Raw genomic sequence first — 26,385 nt, forward strand, 5'->3', positions numbered from 1 at the left:
TTACAAAAATATACATATTTAGCTTATTACATTAAACGTATTTAATAAATAAATTAAGGATAATTGTTTTAATTGTTATACTTATAATAGTACCATATGAGAAAATTTTACATATTTGTAACATAAAAACTAAAATAAAATATAAAAAATTTTGGTTATGGTACACTATTTTGTGAAGTTTTTCTTAACATAACAAATAAAGTTTTATTTACTTACTTACATATATTTTATTGAACTAATTTAAATGTCATTTGATGGCGGGATGATTTGTTTAATTTTTATTGCGATATATTAATTTATTAATGGTATATAATGGGTAAAAAATGAGTTTTCAAGCGCTATTTTAACTTTATGTGTCAACTGTCATGTCAAAGGTATGGTTTTAGTTCGGACTTTGTCTGTGTTGGTGTTAGCTGGCGGGCGTGCTCTGCCTTTTTGGAGTGTTTTTTTGTTAAAACTGACTGGAAAGCGCTCTAAAGGGGTGCCGTGCGTGTGTCGGCGAGCGCCGGCACAGACGAAGTCCATACTTATATATAGTTTCTCTAACTTGTTACAAATTACTACAAACTTGACATAGGCTAATCTTTGTAAAGCCAGACGAGAGAAGAAAAAAAAAAGAGATTTTAGTCCTTAAGGTGGATGCGACGGGTCTGCCTGCGAAATTCAAATTTTGTTTGGTTTTTCGCAATTTGTAAACTAATACGACAAAGCAGGCTCCAAAATGGTCCAGTTTAAGAAATTAGATCTAGTATCGACTGTAACTCACAAATTAGTCGATACTAGAGTTAACTTCTTAAACTGGACCCTTTCAAGTAAAGATTTTTCTATAAACACGTGGAAATGATACTGCCATTGTCGCAACTAGAATGCCATAAGCCTACTTTGTCGTATTAGTTTACAAATTGCGAGAAACCAAATAAAATTTGAATTTCGCGGACAGACCCGTCACTTGCCCCTTACTTAATCTAAGGTTAAATCCATGGGAAACCGTACTTTTCACATGACAATGACACAGAGAAAATACAACTTTCTCAAAATATATGTATTATGCATATTTTTTTGACTATTTTAACCTAACATGTCATGTGTTATCATTGTCTCATATTTTTAATTACATTATAAAATCTGATTGCCAAAGGAAACAATAATTGGTCTTTTAAAACCATTCACAACTAATTTAAATAAAATAAAACAATAGGAGAATGCCCAAAATTTACAAAAAAAAACCAGCGTTAATTTATATATGTCGCAGGTATATTGTCAAAGCCGTACAATCTCACTAATGATATTATAATTAAACGGTAAATTGTCAATTGGCTTCATTTCTTACCATTTATCGGCCTGGTTTTAGTGACATTGTAATGTCACGGGGTCATTATAGTGACATTATAAAAAATCTAGGTATATTAAGACTGAAGTTGGCAGTGGGAGACGTCAAGCGTTCTGATTGGTCAACTCTTTTTAACTATCGTTTTTAACAACGGAAACGGACCAATCAGAGGCGGGCTCATAATCTAACGACCAGTGAAATTGTCAAAATATCATTGCCTTACAATATCACTGTAGTACCTTTGACATTATAATGACACTAAAACCAGACCACGTCTCTTTAGAATAATTGCTGTTTTAGAACTATTTCTCGTTTAATGATAGTCGAACCAATTGAATGAACTTTGTCAATAACATCTGTGAATTAAAGTTATCAACCAACTTATACTTTTCATTTGGTTAACAGATGATATACAAGCAATCAGACGAGGGTTTAGCTCGTTCACACAGGCTGCGTAAGCGTAGACGTAGCGCGTACCATTGCGTTGTAATGTATGGAACTGTATGAAACATGGCCCACCGCTTGGGTAAAGCGTTGACGTATGCGTAACCCGATGTGTTAGACGTTTACGCATGTCACTAGGCACGTGTCACGTGTACGCAATTGGTGTGAATCGGCCTTAATAGAACCTAAACTAGAATAACCCCTTGGCTTTGCTGTCGGCGGCGAATTTTCTCACGTGCACAATGTAGTCGAGCATCACCGTCGCGAAAGCCGCGTCTAGAACGAATTGAGGGATTTTACCTGAAATATAAGAAAAAAAAATTAAAACCCAAGGTAGGAAACCCAATAGAAGAGAATTATATACTCTGTCTCACTTACTCATGATAAAGTTGAAAACTAAAACCCGACTGCGATCGTCTTAATAAACACTGAAATTTTATAGTAAAACTTGTTTTTCCGTCGATTGGTATATTTAAATGTTATCTATACTAATAAATAAAATTGGAGTCTGTAATTTCGAAATAACTACCGCATATTAAGGTCATATGGTTATTTGAACGATACTATAACTGAATCACACGTTTTTAAAATTTTTGTCTGTCTGTCTGTCTGTCTGTTTGAAAAGGCTAATCTTGGGAACGGCTGAACCGATTTTGATGGGATTTTCACAGACAAGTAGAGAATTGACCAGGGAGTAACATAGGCTACTTTTTTTAACCGACTTTCAAGAAGGGAGTTGTGTTTTTCTACCTATGTACACCGAAATCTCCGAGATTTCTGAACCGATTTGCGTCATTTCTTTTTTAATCGATAGAGGAACTTTGCGACATTGTTTCATAAAAAATTTGGATTCCAACTCCTCAATCCTGATGCTGCAGGGGATCTGACCAATCCACGCGGGCGAAGCTGCGGGCATCAGCTAGTTGTGCATATACATGAGCTCAGAATTTTCTCCTCTTTCATTTGACATACCACTCGATACAATAGCAAAAAAAAATTTTTTGGAGACCTCCACTTTTTTCAATGTAACATCCGTTAGGTCAATATTTTTCGTATAAAATAGAGCCTGTCACCCGGACCTTTACAACCAATCAATTGATACCTCATTCATCACTACGGTGGAACACACAGAATCTGGATACAAACATACATACATAGACTGCTAAAATCATAACCTTTCCTTTTGGCCCATGGGAGATGGAGGTTAGAGCCTCAATAGCTCAACCGGTAAAGGAGTGGACTGAAAACCGAAAGGTCGACGGTTCAAACCCCGCCCGTTGCACTATTGTCGTACCTACTCCTAGCACTAGCCTGACGCTTAGTTGGAGAGGAAATATTAGTCATTTAACACGGCTAATATTTAAAAAAAAAACAAGTGTAAATTAAAAATTTATAACACCCCCGACAAGTAAAGGTTACAGTAACTAGTAAAGACCGAAAAGACTTGATAACTTTAAAACGGCTGAACCGATTTTCTTGGACTATTCCACGCCTACGATCTAAAGTATCTGAGTTTTCCAAAACATCATTTTCAAATAAATAATTATGTATTTAGGCAACGTCCATCTTGACAGCTTGACATTTGTCAATTGACATAATGTAATGAACCTAACGGTTATCTAACCTTCTTTTCTACAAGAAAACTAGAAAAGAGCTGATAACTCTTAAACGGCTGAACCAATTTTTTTGGATTATAGCTAAGAACACTCTCGATCAAGCCACCTTTCAAACAAAAAAAACTAAATTAAAATCGGTTCATTCGTTTAGGCGCTACGATGCCACAGACAGATACACAGATACACAGACACACAGATACACAGATACACACGTCAAACTTATAACACCCCTCTTTTTGGGTCGGGGGTTAAAAATGAACAGTAACTCACCCTTAAGGTCACAGCACATGAGCCACTGGAAGATCGCTTTTTGCTCTATTTTGCCCTCCGCAGTCTCCACCGCTTTAGGGGTTAGGCACCAGCAACCCACTTTGTTATGACCCCTGCAGAAAACAAACACGTTAATTCCATACAGGTGCAAGGATTCGTCCCAATGCTGGGCAAAGGGAGGCCTTTGCCCAGCATTGGGACAGTTCGGACTAACAATAATAATATTTATTTTTATGTGTGTAAGTATAAGATAAGATAAGATAATTTATTTGCAAGAAAGTTGGTACAATAAGATTGAAATTTATGAATAGAGGCCTTAACTTTCTACTAAATTATTAGTGTGCAAATATTTAAGATAACAAATATATTGAATTAAATTAATGTCAAACAATTATTATTATTATTATATTATTATAAAATTATATAATGTCATATATATATATATCCTTATCCTTTAGCTTTTATATATGTATATCTATTTTGTAACCGGGCGTAAGATTAAGTTGTATAGGAGAATGATTCCATACTAATATTATAAATGCACTTGCAAACTAATCTTGCTAGTGTGGAGCAGTGGGGGTCACTCTCATCAACTTAACCCCTTAGTAGGGGGTCAAACGCCTTGTCTTACTCCCAGGTCCCTGTATGTTGACTCCGCTAATGATCCTAGCAGTAGGAGTCACTTATCTAGCTAACCCCTTAGTGAGGCGTCAAACACCTCTTGTTTTACCTGACCAGAGAACGGGGAGATAACCAGGCACTTGCACGCTGACCTTCTACTATTGATCTGGCAGTAGGGGTCACTTAATTAGTTAACCCCTTAGTGAGTGGTCAAGCCCCTTTCATCTTACCTGACCATGTCCTTGGCAGAGGGGTAGCCGGGTACTTGTACACTGACCCCCTACTAGTAATCTAGCAGTAGGGGTCATCATCTAGTTAACCCCTTAGAGAGGGGTCAAACCCCTTTCGTCTTACCTGACCATGTTCTTGGCAGAGGGGTAGCCGGGCACTTGTACGCTGACCCCCCACTAGTAATCTAGCAGTAGGGGTCATCATCTAGTTAACCCCTTAGAACCTCTGCTTAGGGGGTTAAACCCCTTTCACCTTACCTTACAAAGTCCTTGGCAGGGGGGTATCCGGGCACTTGCACACTGACCCCACTCGTGATGTAGCAGTAGGGGTTAGTCTCGTCTATTTGCCCCTCCTTGTTAAGGGCGGCGGATCGCCTAAGGATGATGAAGTCGCGGGGTGCTATGATGCCGCGTCCACCCCCTGCGGTTATTTGGTAAGATAGGTCGATGCCTGGGCCTATTTCCTGAAAAGATAGATTAATAGTTAAGAGAATCGTCTAGTTATAAATCATACAAAAAGCGATAACGTTTTCAATTTCAGTTTTTAGTAGTGTTGTAGATAGAATGAAGAACTACGCTCACTACGTTTTAATTTTAAAGAAATATTGCTTATGTTAAAAATTACTAGCGTCTAAATATCCATATATCCATATATTTTTGACCCAAAATCTTTCTAGAGTATTTTTTATGGGACCTAAACTAAAGTACTGAAAAAAACGTACGAGCCTTGGAAAAATTTACAACTAGACTATCCTCTTAATTGGGCGTATTTTCTGAAAAAAGTTCCAACGAGAAAACGAAATGTCTAAACTCGGACCCTTAAAAAAGTTTTGTTTCAAAAATTGATGATTTACCTTAATCAATTCACTCTTGAGTATGGTGGGGTTCCATTCTGGCAACTTGGTGAGATTGTTCTTGAACTCTTCATACATAAACGTGGCTGGGCAGTCCACCACGCCCTGAAATAGCAAAAACTACAATGTAACAATCAATGAATCAGTCTGTTTGCGTCCACTGCTGGACATAGGCCTTCCCGAGAGCGCGCCACCACACACGATCCTCCGCCTTCCTCATCCACCCACTTCCCGTTATCCTCTTAAGGTCGTCAGTCCAGCGGGTCGGAGGTCGTCCCACACTGCGCTTGCTGATACGATTTTTGTGCACCTATTTCTCCGAGTTTCCCTGAGGGATAAGATCCGAAACGAGGAGATTCGCAGGAGAACCAAGGTCACTGACATAGCCCAAACTATTAGCAAGCTGAAGTGGCAGTGGGCAGGCCATGCCTGTCGTGTCCTTGTCAAGTCCTTGAGTGGAGACCGCGTTTAAGCAAGCGTAGTGTGGGACGCCCTCCAGCACGATGGACGATATAAAGCGGCTGGCGGGAAGTGGCTGGATGAGGAAGGCTGAGGACCGGGTGTGGTGGCTCTTTAGTGGACGTCCACAGGCTGATGATGATGATGATTTCTCCGAGATTTCTGGACCGATTTGCGTGTAACTCACCGTGAATCTGTAGACCTTGCCAAACTGCTCAGACTGCGTGGACTCGACCACGTCGCCCTTCTGCACCCCTCTCTTCTCCAGTCGCCAGTTGGGCAAATGGATCGTCTTGAACGCGTTGTGCATACTTTCCTCTGCCAGCGCTTTGTATTCGTCTATCTGTTGACAAAGAGTATTTTGTTGGTTTGTTATAAGGCATACACTAAGGCCTTAGGGCAATGGATGTAATATTAACGCAAGCGCAGCGAGCGCCAATATTTCATAAAAATTGTGTCCACTGGAGAAAAATTTGATAATTTGAACATTATTTTCTGTATATTCATTTCATCAGCAAAAACATGGCGATTTACCATCGTAGGATGATAGCTACGATTAAATTCCTCTTTAACTGACTGACACTCCCACACTATTGCGTAAAATGCATTCATTTGCAGCAAAAATAGCATAATTGTATACTACCACAACAATTAAGGTTGTAGTAATATTCACAACTTAAATACTAAAAGGGCTGAATAATATGGATGGACGGAAAGCAATAATAAATGGCCATTTTTTTATTATTTGTTGTTATAAATTTTTGAAAAGCGTTCATGTTAATACGCTCAAAAAAAATATAATATCAATGCAAGCGCAGCGAGCGCCAATTTTTTTTCATTAAACCAACTTACTGTCAACCATTCAGCCTTGAACGTCTCATTGTTGTCCTTATTAAATATGTACTTCATCCAGCTAGCGATGGAGAAGCCGAATTTGCTCATACTGTTGAGCTTCTTCTCCAGTTCTTCCTCAGTGCCCACTGACTCTAGTTCTCCAATGTGCTTCTCCATTTCTTGCTCCTTATCCGGAGTCATGTCTTTGGTTCCGTTTGACGCCATTTTCTTGTCGGTTTTTTATTTTGTTTATTTAATTTTATTGATAGTTTAACGGTTGTGATTTTTATTTTATTGTTTTTAAAACTGTTGGGTAAAGATCTGGATTCTTAAAAGTGACTTTTTTTAATAGAAAAATAAATATTCGTCAGGTTTATAAATGTTTACGAAAAGGCTTTTACTATTTAAGTCAATTTTGTTGCTAATTCTGTTGAACACAATCTCAAAACTAAATTAAATTGACTGAACAACCCACTAGGCCATCATCGCTTAAGTTAAAAAAAAAACCAGATAAGTGCGAGTAAGACTTACGCACCGAGGGTTCCGTACTACAGAAGAAGTAAAACGGTATATATCACTTTTGTTAACGGAGCGAAAACTAACTTTGCCTGTAGAGGTTTTTGAAATTTCAAACCCCAATTTCCTCCCCTTTTTATAATATGTATAAGTATTAGTATTTCATTTAGTATTTCATTTATTGCAAGATTGTAAGTAAAAAAGATGTTACATAAATTTTAAGTAGGTACGTATCACAATCTGCCATGACATGGCGTGCAAAATTTACTATATGTATGTATATGTAGTATTATGTATGTAATATGGAATAATCGACTGTGACTGACAGACAGACAGACTGATAGAGAAAGTCGCACCAGAGTGAACTAGAGTGAGGGAACTATCGGTTCGATTCTGAATCGACGATATGTCAAATATTAGGCTATGGTGACGTAAAATCATAGAAAAATAGGGCTATAATAGAGCTACCTTCGTCAAATGTACTAACATTTGACTACCATTTGCCGACGTTTTGTTAGAAGTTCCTTACTGTTGTGAACTGTACCATGAGGGTTCCATTTTTACCATTTTTAAGGTATGGAACCCTAAAAATTGATATATTAAAATGATAGTGAATACTATCTCTCCTAATTAAGTAATTAGTTATGATATAGGGTATTTGCGTTACATAATTAATATTTTATCATCTTAATTCCTTAGCACCACACTAATCTAATTTTAGAATCTGTATTTTTTTCTAGACATAGATATAGAAACCGAAGATACACAATTCCTCGCCGGTACTTATCTTTTTAGGATTCCGTGATAAAAGAAGGATAAGACAGTTTCCTCCAGTGTTGGTTTCAACCAATGGGAATAATTCATCAATGGGAATAATTTATTGACTAGCTGATACCCGCAACTTCGTTCCCGTGGATATAGGTATTTAAAAATCCGTAGGAACTCATTTATTTTCCGGGATAAAAAGTAGCATATTATGTGTTAATTCAGGGTATAATGTATCTCCATTCTAAATTTCAGCCAAATCTGTCCAGTCATTTTTGCGTGAAACAGTAAAAAACATCCATACATACAACAAACTTTTGCGTTTATAATATTAGTAGGATAATGGTTCTGATTTTGCTTCGCACGGGTAGCTTATTACAATTTTTGTAAGGATCTCTAATTTTTTGAAGAAAAAAATTCCGGCCAAGTGCGTGTCAGACTCGCACACCCGAGGGTGTTCCGTACTACAGAGCACCATAAGGGTTCCATTATTACCATTTTGGTATGGAACCCTAAAAATATGTTTAATGCTCATAGCTCATTCAAACAGGCTGCATAAGCGTAGACGTAGCGCGTACCATTGCGTTGTAATGTATGGAACTGTATGAAACATGGTACACCGCTTGCGTAAAGCGTGGACGTATGCGTAACCCGGTTTGTTAGGGGTTTACGTGCGTCACTACGCACGTGTCACGTGTACGTGCTGCATATGCAATTGGTGTGAATGCCTTTATTGTATAACCTAGTGGCCCAGCCCGTCCATATTAGTTAATATTTAAATATCTCCAAAATCCAATTTGACAATCATATTGATTGCGCAATGTATTTATGTAATGTACCAAACCTGTTATGTAATTTTTTCTTTAATTTATACCACTTTTCAACACACGTGCCAATAAAACCCGTAAAGTAAACACGTCTGTCCCGCACGGAGGGCGAATAACAACTGAAATAATAAACGAAATGAACTAACTTGTATCACTACTTTCAATTACATATTCATATAATCAGTACGGACGAATATAAATCCTTGCGAAAAAAGTGGGTCCCCCGTAAAGTATTTAGGTAGGCATTTTTCCAAAACTATTAGTCCTATTAAAATTAACTAAAATAACCATTTCGTATAGTTTCCATTTTCGTTCCTGACGGTTTTTCTATAGTTCTAAAGTTTTTGTATAAATTAAAAAACGGTTTTTGCAAAATATTTTTTTAAATATAGAATAGGTAATATTTCGGAAACTATTAGTTCTATCAAAATAAACTAAACACCATTTTTAGATAATTAAAGAGGGGTCTCTCCGTCACTCGCTTCATACAAACGTAGTTCCAATTTCATTTGAATATTAAGCAACCAAAGTCCATGAAACTTTGCAGACATATTCTAGAAACTAATATCTATGCTTGTGGTTTTCCAGATTTCCGTTAAAATATTCGGTTTCAAAGTTACGCGGTCTTAAAAATTCACATACAAATCTTTGAGACCCTGTAATTTTAAAACTACATATTTTTAGAAAAATCTAAAACACCACAGGCACAGATATTAGTTTCTAGAATATGTCTGCAAAATTTCATGGACTTTGGTTGCTTAATATTCAAATGAATTTGGGACTACGATTGTATGGAGTAAGAGACGGAGGAAGCCCTGTTAAGTAGGTTTATTTCTGATATTGACAGTTTTTTGATAGCTTTAATAGGTTTTGCGGAAATCACGCAAAACCACGATCGGGCAGAAATTTTAAGGCAGAATAGAACAAAACCTTGTAAATTTTTATTTAATTTAAATCACTTTTCAACACGCGTGCCGATAAAACCCGTGAAGTAAACACGTCTGTTCGCGCGGGAGACGAAAAACAACTGAAAATATATTGAAATGAACGAACTTGTATCACCACTTTCAATGATTCATTAATGTGTAGAGACATATACAGGGTTACTGGTAATATGTCGGCAATCCGTTAAGGGGGTGTGGGCGAAGTAATTTGCAACCAAATGACCCCTTATGACCCCTAGGCAAATGTCAACCATTTTCGAGTAATTTGACTTTTTGTGTTTTTTAGAAGAATTTGAGGTATGCAACTTTGAAAATTTATAAAAAAAAAACCAATGCATGAATTTTTTTATTATTATTATTATTTGCTTGCTAACACTTCAATACATAATAATCAACCATAAAATGATACTTATCTTTTATAGTTTTTAAATCACAGCTACAAATCTGTACAAGTTTCATAATTTACGCCAGGTGGTCTGACAAAAATGGTCGATTTATGTAAAAAATTACTGAAGAACTTTATCGGCAGAACACATGAAAAACATGTACAACTTCTCAGCTATCCAACGAGATACAATATGGTACCAGAAATTAGAAATTGGCCGAAAAAAATGCAATTATTGTGAAAAAAATGAAATCGTCTTAAGAATACGAAATAATATCTCAACGTCGAATTTTATGGTAATATTCTTATTTCTTATTTAGGATGAGTAATGAGTTATAAATTAATCTTACAATTCATTTTCGAAGTATAAAACTCTAAAAATAACACTCTAAAAATAATGAGAGTTCCAAGAATGACATTTTTAATCCTTTGTGTGAACACGTGCACCAATCAGCGCTCTCGGATAAGAAGAGCTTAAAAACATTATCTAGTGACTGGATAGAAAAAACAAAGGCATAAATAGCCAGATTTGCCTAACATTTTTCAGAGAATAGGATAATAATTAAAGCACTGGCAAGTACAATAACATTAGGTGAAGGGTGGGATCCTTAACTTATTTAATTGTATTGTATTTATAAATTCTTAGACTTAAAAGATAAGACATTTAAAATGTTTCATAATTTGCGCAAAACTGCAAAAATTTACAGTTTTCTTGTGCCACTCGTACTGTACAGATCATCTCTACCTAAGTTGGTACCTACATCATTGTGAATTTGGAAGTGAATCGACCTGGCTTTTTCTTATGGACTGTTTCTGGCATACTCTGTGATTTGGCTTGTGATAATAATTTGAATGCAGACTCGTATGAGACTTTTTTGAGAGAACATTTATTTGCATTATTAGAAAACGTACCTCTGGAAATAAGAAGAGGAATGAGATTCCAGCACGATAGATGTCCAGCACACTGGAGAATAACAGTTCGGCAATGGTTAGATACTTATTTTCCCAATCGATGGATAGGCAGAGGAGGCCCAATTCCTTGGCCAGCAAGATGTCCAGACCTGACACCTATGGACTATTATGTCTGGGGACATATGAAGAGCCTAGTGTACGATGTCTCACCAGTGCCATCAGTCGAAGAATTGAAAATTAGAATAATAAATGCAGCTAATTCAATAAGAACCAATTTGACAAGTAATGTAGTAAAATCTCAATTAAGAAAAAGAATGCGCCTGTGCATAAGAAATAGAGGGTCACATTTTGAAAATGAACTTTAGAATTTAGTTTTAATGGCTTAGTGTAACTTATCTACGTAATTATTTTAAACTTCCTAAACGATTATTGTAATTTTTGATTGCAGACGATTTCGTCTTTTTAACAATAATTGCATTTTTTTTCGGCCATTTTCTGATTTCTGGTACCATATTGTATCTCGTTGGGTAGCTGAGAAGTTGTACATGTTTTTCATGTGTTCTGCCGATAAAGTTCTTCAGTAATTTTTTACATAAATCGACCATTTTTGTCAGACCACCTGGTGTAAATTATGAAACTTGTACAGATTTGTAGCTGTGATTTGAAAACTATTAAAGATAAGTGTCATTCTATGGTTGATTATTATGTATTGAAGTGTTAGCAAGCAAATAATAATAATAATAAAAAAATTCATGCATTGGTTTTTTTTTTATAAATTTTCAAAGTTGCATACCTCAAATTCTTCTAAAAAACACAAAAAGTCAAATTACTCGAAAATGGTTGACATTTGCCTAGGGGTCATAAGGGGTCATTTGGTTGCAAATTACTTCGCCCACACCCCCTTAACGGATTGCCGACATATTACCAGTAACCCTGTATACATGTCCTTGCAAAAAAAGTGTGCCCCTCGTAAGCCCCCGTTCACATTGACACATCCGATTTTTAGCAGGATCAATAGAATTTTCAATATAAAAATACTGCACACATCCGATTTTTAGCAGGACCAATAGAATTTTCAAAAGAAAAATACTGCACACATCCGATTTTTAGCAGGATCAATAGAATTTTCAATAGAAAATACTGCACACATCCGATTTTTAGCAGGATCAATAGAATTTTCAAAAGAAAAATACTGCACACATCCGATTTTTAGCAGGATCAATAGAATTTTCAATATAAAAATACTGCATCTTATCGTACGATAACTTACCGAATCGAAGTGTTCTAAATTGCCCTGCCGATTTTGTAAGATCCGATTTAGTGGCAACAGTATTCCAATGCACGTATACACAATCATACGACTGTATGATCCGACAAAAAACAGATCCGGCTTTTGCTATCCGATTTTACGGCTACAAATCGGTCCGGTGGCAATAAAAAATGTCGGATCCGGAAAATCCGGAATTTTTTCGCAGAGTTAGGATCGGCGATCTTCTAAACAAGTTGGTAACTAAGGGAACGGCGTCCCGCTAAGAATCGGATGTGACAGTGTGAACGGGTCGTATAGTTTACCGTCGTCTCGGGTAGCTGTCCCTTTAATTACTTATAATCTTTATTTCTCTCATTCATTTTGACATTATTACTTACTAGAGAATGCCCGCGACTTCGTCCGCATGGATTTAGGTTTTTATAGATTCCGTTGCCTATGTCTATTTCCGGGACGCAAGCTAACTCTAAACCTTTCGTATAGGTAAATCAGTTAAACGGATGGTTCTTTAAGAATCCTGTGGAAAATCTTTAATTTTTCGGGGTAAAAAGTAGCCTTTGTCGATGCCCGGGATGTAAGCCAACTCATAAAAATCGGTTGAACTGTTGGGCCGTGAAATGGTAGCAGACCGACAGACAGACACACTTTTGAATTTATAATATTATTAAGTAAATAAGTATAATGCATGTGTTCAGAAATCCTGTAGTGGCAATAATCGCTCTTAGTGTGTCATCAATACCGTAGGGTAATGACATTGAAGTACATAATATACCTAACTAGAGGATGCCCGCGGTTTCGCCCGCGTGAATTTCGGTTTTTTAAATCACATAGGATCTCTTGGTAATGATAAAAGGTAGCCTATGTCCTTCCCCGGGATGTATCCCAAGTCTGTACCTTTCATTAAAATCGGTTCAGCGGTTGGGCCGTGAAAACGTAGCAGACAGACAGACAGACACACTTTCGCATTTATAATATAAAGTATGGATGTATTAGCGTAAGTACGCTAGGACATTATTACTTCAATGGGTAATGAAGTGTGGATGCGGAAACGTGGACACTGACGGTTGGCCTCGTCCACAAATTAAAAGTCGCTTAGCGAGCTGTGTTCTGTGTATCTTAGGTTGAAATCTATAGACCGCACTTTGACTTTGCTCTGAAGTTTCAGTTAAAACGAGACAGATTTATTTAAAAAAACCGGCCAAGTGCGAGTCAGACTCGCGCACTGAGGGTTCCGTATTCGGGTATTTTTTCCAACATTTTGCACGATAAATCAAAAACTATTATACATAAAAATAAATAAAAATCTGTTTTAGGATGTACAGGTAAAGCCCTTTCATATAATACCCCACTTGGTATAATCTTATTTTGAAAATTGAAAGACATTTTAAATTTTTTTTTAATGATGTAACCACAGATTCGCGGTTTTCAGATTTATTCCTGTACTTGTGCTATAAGACCTACCTACCAAATTTCATGATTCTAGGTCAACGGGAAGTACCCTATAGGTTTCTTGACAGACAGACATACAGACAACAAAATGATCCTATAAGGGTTCCGTTTTTCCTTTTGAGGTACGGAACCCTCAAAACGACTTCGTCCGCGTGGATTTAGGTTCTTAAAATCCTGTGGGAACTCTGATTTTCCGGGATAAAAAGTAGCCTATGTCAGTTTTCAGGTCCTTAACTTTATCCATGATAAAATCAGGCCCATCCGTTGCTCCGTTGCGGCGTGATTGAAGGACAAATCCACAAATACACACACTTTCGCATTTATAACATTAACATCGGGGACATCGGGCTTACGGCCATTAACACGTAAGTAAAGCCGGATTCTTATATATTTATTAAAATTTTATTAAATATATGCATATTGCAATATTATAAAAGCGAAAGTTTGTGTGTATGTGTGTGTGTGTATGTTTGTTGCTCCTTCACGTAAAAACCACTGGACGGATTTGGCTGAAATTCGAAATGGAGAAAGATAATATCCTGGATTAGCACATAGGCTACTTTTTATCCCGGAAAACCATAGAGTTCTCACGAGATTTCGAAAAACCTCCACGCGGACGAAGTCGCGGGCGTCAGCTAGTTTAACACAATTTTAATAATTCTGCAATTTAATCCCGAAGAAATAACTTTATTTTAAATGGTCCATAACGACTGTTCCTCGCTACTAATATTATAAATGCGAAAGTGTGTCTGTTTCTTAGTTAGATTGTTTGTCTTTCAATCACGCCGCTAAGGAGCAACGGATCGACATGATATTTTGTATGGATATAGTTAGAGTTTAGGAGAATGACATAGTATATTTTTTTAAAACGAAAGAGTTTCTACGACAGTTTATGTTAAAATACACGCAGACAAAGTCGTGGGCATCATCTAGTAAAAATGTATGTGTGTGTGTGTGTGTGTGCGTGCGTGCGTGCGTGCGTGCGTGCGTGCGTGCGTGCGTGCGTGCGTGCGTGCGTGCGTGCGTGCGTGCGTGCGTGCGTGTGTGTGTGTGTGTGTGTGTGTGTGTGTGTGTGTATGTTTGTTACTCCTTCACGCAAAATCTACTGAACGGATTTGGCTGAAATTTAAAATGGACATAGATAATATCCTGGATTAGCACATAGGCTATTTTTTATCCTGGAAAATCAAAGAGTTCCAACGGGATTTTGAAAAAACCTAAATCCACGCGCACGAAGTCGCAGGCATCAGCTAGTTTAATGCATATATTGGCCATGACATTTTGAAACCTATATAATTTTTATAATAGCTTTATTTTTTTTATTTTTTTTTGAATCCTAATATTTTGATTTGAATAACAAAGTTATTACCACGTTTAATAGTAAAACCCAGGAATGTGGCTAATTTTACTATACAATCTATTTCACAATCTCTAAACTGACAATGGCAGGTCCAAATATATTGCTGTTCCTTTCATAATGCTCCATGCGGAAAAGGATAGCACTACATTTAGATCTGTCAATTTAGTTGCGAGACTGTGGCACCGATTGTTGTTTTTCTCTAAACTTTTAGAGTATCTGCATCTTTTTCTTTATGATATTGCTAAAAAAGGACGGAACATGAATTTTACATTTAAAGACTCAAAATTTTAGTGCACGCTACTTTAAACAATAGGCTCGCGACTGGCAGCTAAAGTCACGAGGTTTGACAGCTCTAAGTAAAATTTAAAACTGTCAAACTGTCTATCCTTTTCATATTACATTAGTTAGAAGAGGATGCGAATACTCTAAAATTTAGTAGTGCTCAGAATCAGTACCACTACTGTATTATAAATGTAAAAGTGTGTTTGTTTGTTAGTTTGTTCTTCAATCACGCAACAAAGCAACGAATTGACGCGATTTTTCGCGTGGATATATTTAAAACGTGGAGACACATAGACTAGTTTTTATCTCTGAAGGTCAAGAGTTCCCACGTGATTAAAAAAAAAATCTAAATCCACGCGGACGAAGTCGCGGGCATCAGATAGTTTATATAATTACTAATACATGATTTAATTATTTTTATTATAGAAATGATTCTGTGAGTATTACAATTTATATTTTCTTTGTTAGTTTAGTTTGAAATACGATAAGTGATAAGTGTAACATTTATTTGTCTTGCAGTGTACTAGCATGACTTTGACCTTTGCTTATCTATCATTGGCTCATTGCTCCTACTTATTACGAACCAGATGATGCCTGCGACTTTGTCCGCGTGGATTTTGGTTTTTAAAAATCCCGTGGGAACTCTTCGATTTTCCGGGATAAAAAGTTGCCTATGTCAATAACAGGGACGCAAGCTACCTCGGTAGCTTTCATACAAATCGATTAGCGGATGGGTCTTTAGGAATCCCGTGGGAGCTCTTTGATTTTCCGGGATAAAAAGTTGCCTATGTCCGTCCCCGGGATGTAAGCTCACTCTGTACCTTTAATCAAAATCGGTCAAACTATTGGGCCGTGAAAAGCTAGCAGACAAACAGACAGACACACTGCCGCATTTATAAAATTAAAATAAACGTATAGAAATATGGATGGAGTATAAAGTAGTATGGATAATATTATTATGCAACATTATTTTCTATGTGATAGGCATATTATATTTTGGAGGCCACTTAAATACAGGTTAGTCACAGTGGTTTTTTTGCACAAATTAGAATAAAATTAGCATATTCGCTATGACATCTAGTTACACGTGTCCAAGATAAAAAAGTGAGTTCAACCTACAGACATTTTTAGAGTTCTGTACCTTAAAAGGAAAAAAGGAACCCTTACTTCGTCTGTCCGTCCGTCATGTCTGTCCAGAAAACCTATAAAGTATAGGGTACTTCCTGTAGACCTTATATTTAGTTAAAAAATTAGTTTTTTTAACTTTCAAAGTAAGATTGATATACCAAGTGGGTTATCATATGAAAGGGCTTCACTTGTACATTCTAAAACAGTTTTTTTTATATTCTTATATTTTAGATTTAGAATATGGACGCACCTTTACAAAACGAATAAGCTGTGCCAACTCATATGGTCTGGACGCACCTTAACACTATAGTCTGGACATACCTTAACACATCAATGTAGCATACAACAGCAACTGGTACAATTCGCAATCGATTTCGATTAATCGTTAATTAACGTTCAATCGATCTTGATTATCGACTTGCGTATCGTTCGCAAATTACGAGTATTATGTTTAGATAAAATTAATCATAGAAAAGTCCATAGATAAAAAATCCGGCCAAGTGTGAGTCGCATTCGCACACATAGGGTTTCGTACAAGAAATACGTACTTTGAGCCTCAATAGCTCAACCGGTAAAGGAGTGGATTAAAAACCGAAAGGTCGACGGTTCAAACCCCGCCTGTTGCACTATTGTCGTACCTACTCCTAGCACAAGCCTGACGCTCAGTTGGAGAGGAAAGGGGAATATTAGTCATGTAACATGGCTAATACTCTTTAAAAATAACAAGTGTAAATTAAAAATTTTCAACACCCCCGACAAATCATTTTCAAATAAATAATTATGTATATCTAGGCAACGTCCATCTTGACAGCTTGACATTTGTCAATTGACACTTGAATATTATGAACCTAAGGGTTATCTAACCTTCTTTTCTACAAGAAAACTAGAAAATAGCTGATAACTTTTAAACGGCTGAACCAATTTTTTTGGATTATAGCTAAGAACACTCTCGATCAAGCCACCTTTCAAACAAAAAAAAGTAAATTAAAATCGGTTCATTCGTTTAGGCGCTACGATGCCACAGACAGATACACAGATACACACGTCAAACTTATAACAACCCCTCTTTTTGGGTCGGGGGTTAAAAATAAACTTTTTAGGGCGATTACGCACTGTATTCGACCCGAATCTGTCAAAATACGTTCCAAAGTAGTCATAGAATTATTTGTATGGTAGCTTACGCACTAGCCCCGACTTCCGTCATCCGAGTTCTCTTCGTCATCCGTGAGAATATCTCGGATGTGCCTCGGATTTACATCGGACGTATGACGTAGATATGTCAAAGATGTCCACTGAATAGCTTGGATTTGGATTAGAGATCGGTAAGCAATATCTGAGTTCAATTCGAGTTTTTTTATGTATCTGTATATTCATGGACTCGAATCGGATGAGAGCGTAACCGCTCTTGATTACTGTCCATATCATGACGTTTGTTTGTTGGTTTGTCCTTCAATCACGCCTCAACGGCGTAACAGATGAGCACACTGATATTTTCTGACACTGTTAAAACGAGACGGCGCTATACTGCTGACATAAAACTGTCTCGTTTTAACTGAAGCCTTACTCCGGGCAAAGTCAAAGTCAAAGTACGATTTATAGATTTCAGCCTAACTGTGCGTCCACACTAGGCTCTACTCGCGCAATTAATCGCGACGCCGCCGCACTAGGTCGCTTGTAGTCCTGTATCAATCGTTCATTATCTACGATTCGATCTTTCAAGTTATTAGTTTCGTTCTTGGATCTTGGCGATTGGTTGATCTGGATCGTTCAAAACGATTGATTGCGATCACCGAGTACTCAAAGTCAAAGTCAAAATCATTTATTCAAAGTAGGTACAATTGTACTCCTTTTGATGGTCGAAATTGTTAAACTTGTACGATATAGTGGTGATAATTACTTACTTAAAACTAAAGCTACGAGGGTTCCAAACGCGCCCAAGTCTGAGAAGAGCCCACAACAAACTCAGCCGGGTATTCAAACTTAACAAACGTACTTTAACCCGACTCTGGTCAAATGAATCGTTCATGATTGACACAGGACTAGTCGCTTGCCTTTGAAACACGATGGACGTCGAAACTGTGGCAGCGTGCGCGCTATTGCATACGTACCAACAAAATAGGGAGCGATGGGCGTGAACGAGAAACATGCGAGTAACGCGGCCACACTACGTCTCTGCCTCCGTTCCTCGCTCTTTCCCATGCCACACGGGCAGTGTGTGGACGGGGGGGTATTTTTCTTTAAATCTGGCTTTACTCTGATTAGCCAATGTCAAGTTTGTGATATTTTCAAGTTATTGAATTTATACAAGTATGGACTCCGTCTGCGCCGGCGCCCGCCGACATACGCGCGGCGCCCCTTTTGACCGCTTCCCAGTCAGTTCCACCACCAAAAAACACCAACTAACACAAAAACCAGCCACTCTTAACAAAAAAAAAAACACTCCAAACAAGCACAGCACGCGCGCCAGCAAACGCCATCGCAGACGAAGTCCGGACGGGGGGTTAGAGTATGAGAAGTGAGAATTACATTACCTGGTCTTGCGTCAGTATGATTTGTTCCCCAGGCCTCCGAAGCCGGGGACTGGCCTCAGGGGTTTCCACGGGACTGAACCAGTTTACCGTGGACTCGCCGTGCGTGGACGCGCGAGGGGGCCTCGAGGCCCTCAGCAAGGGGGCCCGTTCTGAGGGACCAGCCTGGCCTACACAAGAAAATAAAACAAAATTAGAAATCCAAGTGTGAAGCTCGCCCTACTTCATACCTAGGTATAGTGTTTCTGGTTTTTGAAGTCGGTTTTATTTTTCTTTTGTTTTTTTTTTTCACAATTTTTAGTGGCTCCGCTGTACTATAATATGCTATGCCCAGTTAAAACCCTATTCACCAAATTTATATGGGACCACCTGCACAGTATACCCTTTCAAACAAAAAAAAAATCTTCTTTCTTCTTTCTTGGTCTTTGAGTAATTGGGGAACGTACATAAAAAATTAAAAAAAAAAAAAAGATTCCAACGAATTGAGAACCTCCTCCGTTTTTTGAAGTCGGTTAATGACTTCTGTTTACAGTTATCCATACCATACTGTGTACAATTGTACACACTCCTGGCACAAGCTTTACGCTTAATTGGAGGGGAAAGGGAAGTATTAGTCATGATTAGCATGGCTAATACCCATACTAATATTATAAATGCGAAAGTGTGTCTGTCTGTCTGCTACCTTTTCACTACCCAACAGTTTAACCGATTCTGACGAAATTTGGTACAGCGTTAGCTTATATCCCGGGGACCGACATAGGCTACTTTTTATCCGGAAAATCAAAGAGTTCCCGCGGGATTCCTAAAGACCCATCCACTTAACCGATTTGTACGAAATTTTGTACCGAAGTAGTTTGCGTCCCTGTAATCGAAATAGGCAACTTTTTATCCCGGAAAATCAAAGAGTTCCCACGGGATTCCTATATATAGAAAGAACATGTAATTAGACCTCTTTCTTACCCATAAACTCTTTGGCCTGGAACTCCTGCGGTAACACCCTGAAGTCCAAAAACCATGCTTCCCCCCATGCTAGTGTGAATGATGTTAGTATTAGGAATACTTGGTACACTGGCTGCGAGGCATCCGGCCACTGGGGACAAAAAGAATAGAATAGAATATATTCCTCATACGCATGGCTTAGGTTTGGAATACTCTCCCGCGATCTGTGTTTCCTACCAATTACAATCCGGTTATCTTTAAAACAAGAGTGAATAGGCACCTTCTAGGTAAACACGTCCCATCTTAGACCACATCATCACTTTCCATCAGGTGTGATCGTGGTCAAGCGCTTGCCTATAGTGAATAAAAAAAAAAATATTTTCATTCAAATAAAAATAATTTACCACTGGTTCGGAATGCCGTTCTTACCGAGAAGAACCAGCAAGAAACTCGGCGGTTGCTCTTTTCATACAAGCAAGTGCAGCCCCGCGCATTGCTGGAGCGAGTCAAATCCATGCTTTTATATCATTTACATAATCTTCGATTGTATAACATGCTTTTGCCAGGAGCATATGGCGTCCATTCTGATGTTTTTCTCTAAACTCGAATATTGGTATCAATTTTATTGAAATGATACATTCGTTTTTTTTTTTTTTGTAAAATAAACTTAAATCTAAATTAAAACTAAAAAATAAATAAATAATAATTAAATTAAAAACTAAAGAGTTTTCTTAGCTATAATACAAGAAAATCAGTTCAGCCGTTTGAAAGTTATCAGCCCTTTTCTAGTTACTGTAACCTTCACTTGTCGGGGGTGTTATAAATTGATTTACACTTGTGATGTTATTATTTAAAAAAAATACAAGGAACCAAAAGCATGCTGCATGTTACACCATACTGATTTGACTGATTTAGGCTTTTGTAGAATATAGTAAATTAAGCTTTTTTGGTTCCTTGTATATAAATTTTATACTTACATCATAAACAAAGACTTTTCCTATTAAAAAGGCACACGTCCCACCTGTTGAGAGCTGAAACAAGGACATTATATTTTACCAAAAACATATATAATGCTCACGCGCCATTTAGCTTTATATGTCAAATATCACGTCAAAAGTACGATTTTAGTCATTATTTTAAAGGTGAACCATACTTTTGGACTTCGTCTGTGTTGGCGTTTGCTGGCGCGCGTGCGGTGCCTTTTTGGGAGTGTGTTTTAGTTAGAAGTGGCCGGTTTTGTGTTCTGCTGGTGTTTATTGGTGGTAGAACTGACTGGAAAGCGCTCTAAAGGGGCGCCGCGTGTATGTGCAGGGACGCAAGGTACTTCAGTGCCAAATTTCATACAAATCGGTAAAGTAGATGGGTCCTTAGGAACCCCGCGGGAACTATGATTTTCCGGGATAAAAAGTAGCCTATGTCCGTCCCCGGGGTATAAGCTAACCCTGTACCAAATTTCGTCAGAATCGGTTACACTGTTGGGCCATGAAAAGGTAGCAGACAGACAGATAGACAGGCAGACAGACACACTTTCGCATTTATAATATTATAGTATGGATATGGAAGTATGGATTATAGTATGGATATGGATATAGTATACTTACAGCAATAACACTCCAATTATTTATATAGAGTATAGCATAAAATAATATTAGCATGAGGAACCTCAGTATAGCAACTATGACTATGTCGAATAATGACACTTTTATACTATAATGCAGTATTTCTCTGTCAAAAATTTGTATTAACGTCTCGCCTTTCATCTGAAAACAAAAAATTGAGTTATTTATCACATACAAAATAATTTTTAGGGTCCATACTTCAAAAGAAAAAATGAAACCTTATAGGATCACTCTGTTGTCTGTCTGTCTGTCGTATCTGTCAAGAAAACCTAAAGGGTACTTCCCAATGACTTTGAATTAAGAAATTTGGCTGGTAGGTAAATCTTATAGCACAAGCTGATAATACCTAGCTTTGATGGAGTTATCTATTCTATAGATTAAATTGTGAAGACATTCATTATAAGAGGAACAGTGTTTAACTAATACCAGCTACATTAAATGACCAAGGATTTCTTTAAAGATGCAAAGGATATCGCAACATAACTAACAACTAGCGCCATCTCTTGGAAGTAAATTAAACTAAAAACAGTAAAGTAAAAGTACACTCACCATAACACAAATAAGCCACATTAAGCTGGTGAACAGTAAGTCGAATGTGACAAACAGACAGAAGAACCGACGGACAGATGACATTCTGCCTTGTGGTCGGTGGCCGGCTACAAAATCCTCCGTGACCAGGTTAACTGACTGAGAGTGTGCTGGAAATAGAGAGGAATGGACAGTTAGTTATTAAACTAATTCTTACATTTATACCATAGACATGATAATATATAATTCAAATAAATAAATATAAATGGTATATAATTCATGCATATATGTATATCTATATATAATTCATGCATATATGCATATATGTACATCATTATTCATTACTAATCAATAAAAAGTTGAAATAAATCAATAAATAAAATGAATTGAAAGTTCTTTTTTAGTTGCCAAAATTCATAAGAACTGCAGTCATTTGTTTGTTATTCTTTTGTTTTTAGTGTTTGATACCTCAAAAGGAAAAACAAAACCCTTATTGGATCACTTGATTGTCTGTCTGTCTGTCTATCTGTCTGTCTGTCATGTCTGTCAAAAAAACCTATAGGGTACTTCCCGTTGACCTAGAATCATGAAATTTGGCAGGTAGGTTGGTCTTATAGCTCAGGCAAAGGAAAAAACTGAACTTAAGCTTTTAATTCACTTACCTATGCACTTGAGGTAATTTCTAAAATATTATCATAAAAAATTATTATAAACTAGTGGATGTCCGCAACTTCGTCCCCTTGGATGTAGGTTTTTGAAGATCCTGTGGGAACTGTTTGATTTTCCGGGATAAAAAGTAGCCTATGTCCGTCCCCGGGATATAAGCTAACTCTGTACCAAATTTCATCAGGATTGGTTAAACTGTTGGGCCGTGAAAAGGTAGCAGACAGACAGACAGAGACACTTTCACATCTATACATATGATAAAATTGTAGAAAAGTGGTGTCTGTACAATGGAAATATATAAAAAAAAAGTAGCAGGGGTTGTTATTATATCGATGCAGAACCCGAAATTGTAATTAATTTTTTTTAGTCTGTTAGTCTGTGTGTTTGTGCACGCTAATATCAGAAACGGCTTATTCGATTTAGATACGGTTTTCACTAATATATTGTAGTAAGCTTCACTTAACATTTAGTGTTTATTTCATGTCAATCGGTTCATAAATAAAAAAGTTATGTCAATTTAAAGAATCACGGCGAACATTTTTAACGTACAGAGTACGTACTACACGCCTCGCGCCTTATATGCTGCCTGAAAAGTCACTATTCCACGCGACCGAAGTCGTGGGCACAGCTAGTTTATAATATTAGTATGGATAGAGTTTAAACTATACAATGGATACTTACACATATTCCTATATGAAGCAGGTATGGTCACACTGCTCAGCAGTGACTCTGCCGCCTCCCTGATTTGGTAATCAGCCATCTTGGCCCTGTAAACATTAGATAATTACTCCACTTATTATTCATTTGTTTGAATGACTATCTTATTAACCCCCCATCCAAAAAGAGGGGTGTTATAAGTTTGATGTGTGTATCTGTGTTTGACATCTGTCTGTGACATCAGCTCCTAAACATAATAAGTGTAAATTAAAAATTTATAACACCCCCGACAAGTTGAGGTTACAGTAAATAGAAAAGAGAGGATAACTTTCAAATGGCTGAACAGATATTCTTGGATTATAGCAAAGAACACTCTCGATCAAGCCACCTTTCAAGCAAAAAGAAAACTAAATTAAAATCGGTTCATTAGTTTAGGAGCTACAATGCCACAGACAGATACACAGATACACACGTCAAACTTATAACACCCCCCTTTTTGGGTTGGGGGTAAGTTAAATTAAGAAAGAAATGTGTATAAAAATTCTAAGCATTTTATTACTTTGTTTCTAAACAGTGCACAAATTACATTGAAAAGAAAAAGACCAATTATCACTTCCTTGTTTATTGTCATTGATAACAATTAGATAAAAAAAAAGGGTTTGAAATTAGGAACAATAATAGTTCCAAAAGCAAACAAGATAAGTGACACTTTGCTAATGCTTTGTTCTAATTAGTTATCAAAACACTTAAAGCTGTCTGAACTAATTTAAAGCAATATTCTTATTAGAGACAAAAGACTTACCTATCGCTATAAAACTAAGCTATAAAATACATATTTTCATCACTAAAACTCCTCTCGGTGGGGTTTTTAAGAACACATCTTGTTTGAAAGTCTTTCGGTTGTGAAATGTTACGGAAACATCCCAGCTCGATTATGTTATCAAATAATGTCACAATACGAATAATTAATATCACTTGAATAATATAAGTAAAATATCAACAAATTCCTCTCCCTCTCGAAAAACAATTGAATTTGACTGTGACTGACAATTGACATTGACCGTTGACGTAACTTTGACGTTAACGGTTGACGTAAATTTGACATTTGATGACATTTTTTTTTTTCTCTCTCGTCTGGCTTTACAAAGATTAGCCAATGTCAAGTTTGTAGTTATTTGTAACAAGTTAGATAAACTATACAAGTATGGACCCCGTCTGTGCCGGCGCTCGCCGACATACGCACGGCACGCACTTTCCAGTCAGTTTTAACAAAAAAAAACACTCCAAAAAGGCACAGCACGCCCGCCAGCTAACACAGACAAAGTCCTTTGATGACATTCAGTCTTTATCCAGTTTTCCAGCTCTGGATTCTAGTCTTTCAAGCCTTCCTTGTTAAACGTCACGAAGCTGACAGACAAACAAACAGGCAGACAGACAGACAGACAACAAAGTGATCCTATAAGGGTTCCGTTTTTCCTTTTGAGGTAAGGAACCCTAAAAATCAAGTGTCTGATGTCACCCTATTAATATATCCATGCATTTAGCCCAGAAATATATTAATTTTTGTGTTATGTTATGTTAGAACTTAGAAGGGTTGTTGTTCCTTTATTTAAATAAAAGTACAAATATCTCAAAATATAAACTATATTTCCAAAATCAAACAAATACACACATTTTATGTTAAATACTTTCACATTTACAATAATTTTTCGCGATTTAAAAATTTATTACAGCTACTACGTTAAATAGGATACATACATGGATGCATATTAAAAAAAATTAAGTACCTCTCGTACCTCTTTTATTACATTTTTTTACTGTCATAAATAACTTAGGTAGTTAGTAGATATAAGATAGACAAAAAACGAATAAGTCAAAAACATTTAAATAGGTGGGTATAGTAAAATAATTACTGTAGGTAGGTAACTACTTAGTTAAATGTTTTTTTTACATATTCTCCTACATAATGAATTAATAATAATATTATTTTCAATAATATGTAGTAACTCAAATATTATTTTGTACATAATTTAAAGTGTAACAGACCTGTCTTTTAAACTCTTGTGAGATTTTTTTTCCAAATCGGTCCAGAAACCTACATTTAAATAAAAAAATGAACCGAATTGAGAACCACCTCTTTTTTGGAAGTCGGTTAAAAACAATTCTGTCACACAGACGCTTCCGAATCGGTTGCGCATAGCCACAGTGTAGATTATTCTCTCTCTGATACCCGTCTCATGCACCTTAACAAAAAACTATATTGAAGTAGGGACAAAAAATAGGAATGAGCGAGGCGAGCGTGAAATTTCAGTACCATCTAGCGGTGCCCACCCTGTTGTCGGGTGGATCTCTAGCGCAGCAATAAGAGGCCAGTACGCCCACTGAGGCGAGACACAGCGACAGTATGCTGATGCTGCAAACCGCTCCTGAAGTTATGTCATTTAGTGCTGTACCGGGTTTGGGTTGGACTACCAGGAGGATGAGTAGACCGAATGCGCTTAGGAGGGAGAATGATGAGAGGACGATGTATCCTGAAACAATGATGTAAATGTTTTGTGTTATTTATTTAAATAGCTATAAACAGTGAAATTTTAGTGGTTTTGAGCCGTAGCTAAGTGAATTGCCTGAAGTAATAATATCGACTAGACTTGTTTGTTTTGAAAACTAGGCACTTTTTTTAGGATAAATACATGGAACGCCTCAGAGCGAGGTAACGCCGCATGAGTCATGTTTTTTCGCGCGTGCAGCCGGCTCTATCGAATTATACGACGTTGTCACGTCAAAAAAAATATCTTGACACAAACTCAAATCTGTGGTTAGTAGTGACCCAGTTCCACGTTACAACCACGCTGTTCTGAGAGCAGGACAGAGCGATGTGGTAACTACTACTGGTTCAACAATTCCTCGGTTCAATTTTTTATTTATTTTAAGACTTGGGTCAACATAAATGGTTGA

At 37.0% G+C, this 26,385-nt stretch overlaps 1 protein-coding gene across 1 annotated transcript in view; it reads right to left on the bottom strand.

The window, feature by feature from the left end:
* Positions 1-812: 812 nt before the first annotated feature.
* The window catches only part of LOC123879272, a 30,672-nt gene continuing 5,099 nt past the window's right edge, over positions 813-26,385 (bottom strand). Inside the window, exons 6-17 of the mRNA XM_045926928.1 lie at positions 25,745-25,961; positions 23,455-23,540; positions 22,129-22,277; positions 21,562-21,720; positions 20,938-20,991; positions 19,982-20,111; positions 19,025-19,191; positions 6,012-6,167; positions 5,366-5,470; positions 4,770-4,975; positions 3,661-3,773; positions 813-2,074 (exon numbers count right to left, since the gene is read on the bottom strand). Coding sequence (XP_045782884.1) covers positions 1,965-2,074; positions 3,661-3,773; positions 4,770-4,975; positions 5,366-5,470; positions 6,012-6,167; positions 19,025-19,191; positions 19,982-20,111; positions 20,938-20,991; positions 21,562-21,720; positions 22,129-22,277; positions 23,455-23,540; positions 25,745-25,961 — 1,652 coding nt within the window. The 3' untranslated portion in view covers positions 813-1,964. The remainder of the gene's footprint in view (positions 2,075-3,660; positions 3,774-4,769; positions 4,976-5,365; positions 5,471-6,011; positions 6,168-19,024; positions 19,192-19,981; positions 20,112-20,937; positions 20,992-21,561; positions 21,721-22,128; positions 22,278-23,454; positions 23,541-25,744; positions 25,962-26,385) is intronic.

Source organism: Maniola jurtina, chromosome 27 (genome assembly GCF_905333055.1).
Source record: "Maniola jurtina chromosome 27, ilManJurt1.1, whole genome shotgun sequence".
NCBI classification, from domain to species: domain Eukaryota; kingdom Metazoa; phylum Arthropoda; class Insecta; order Lepidoptera; family Nymphalidae; genus Maniola; species Maniola jurtina.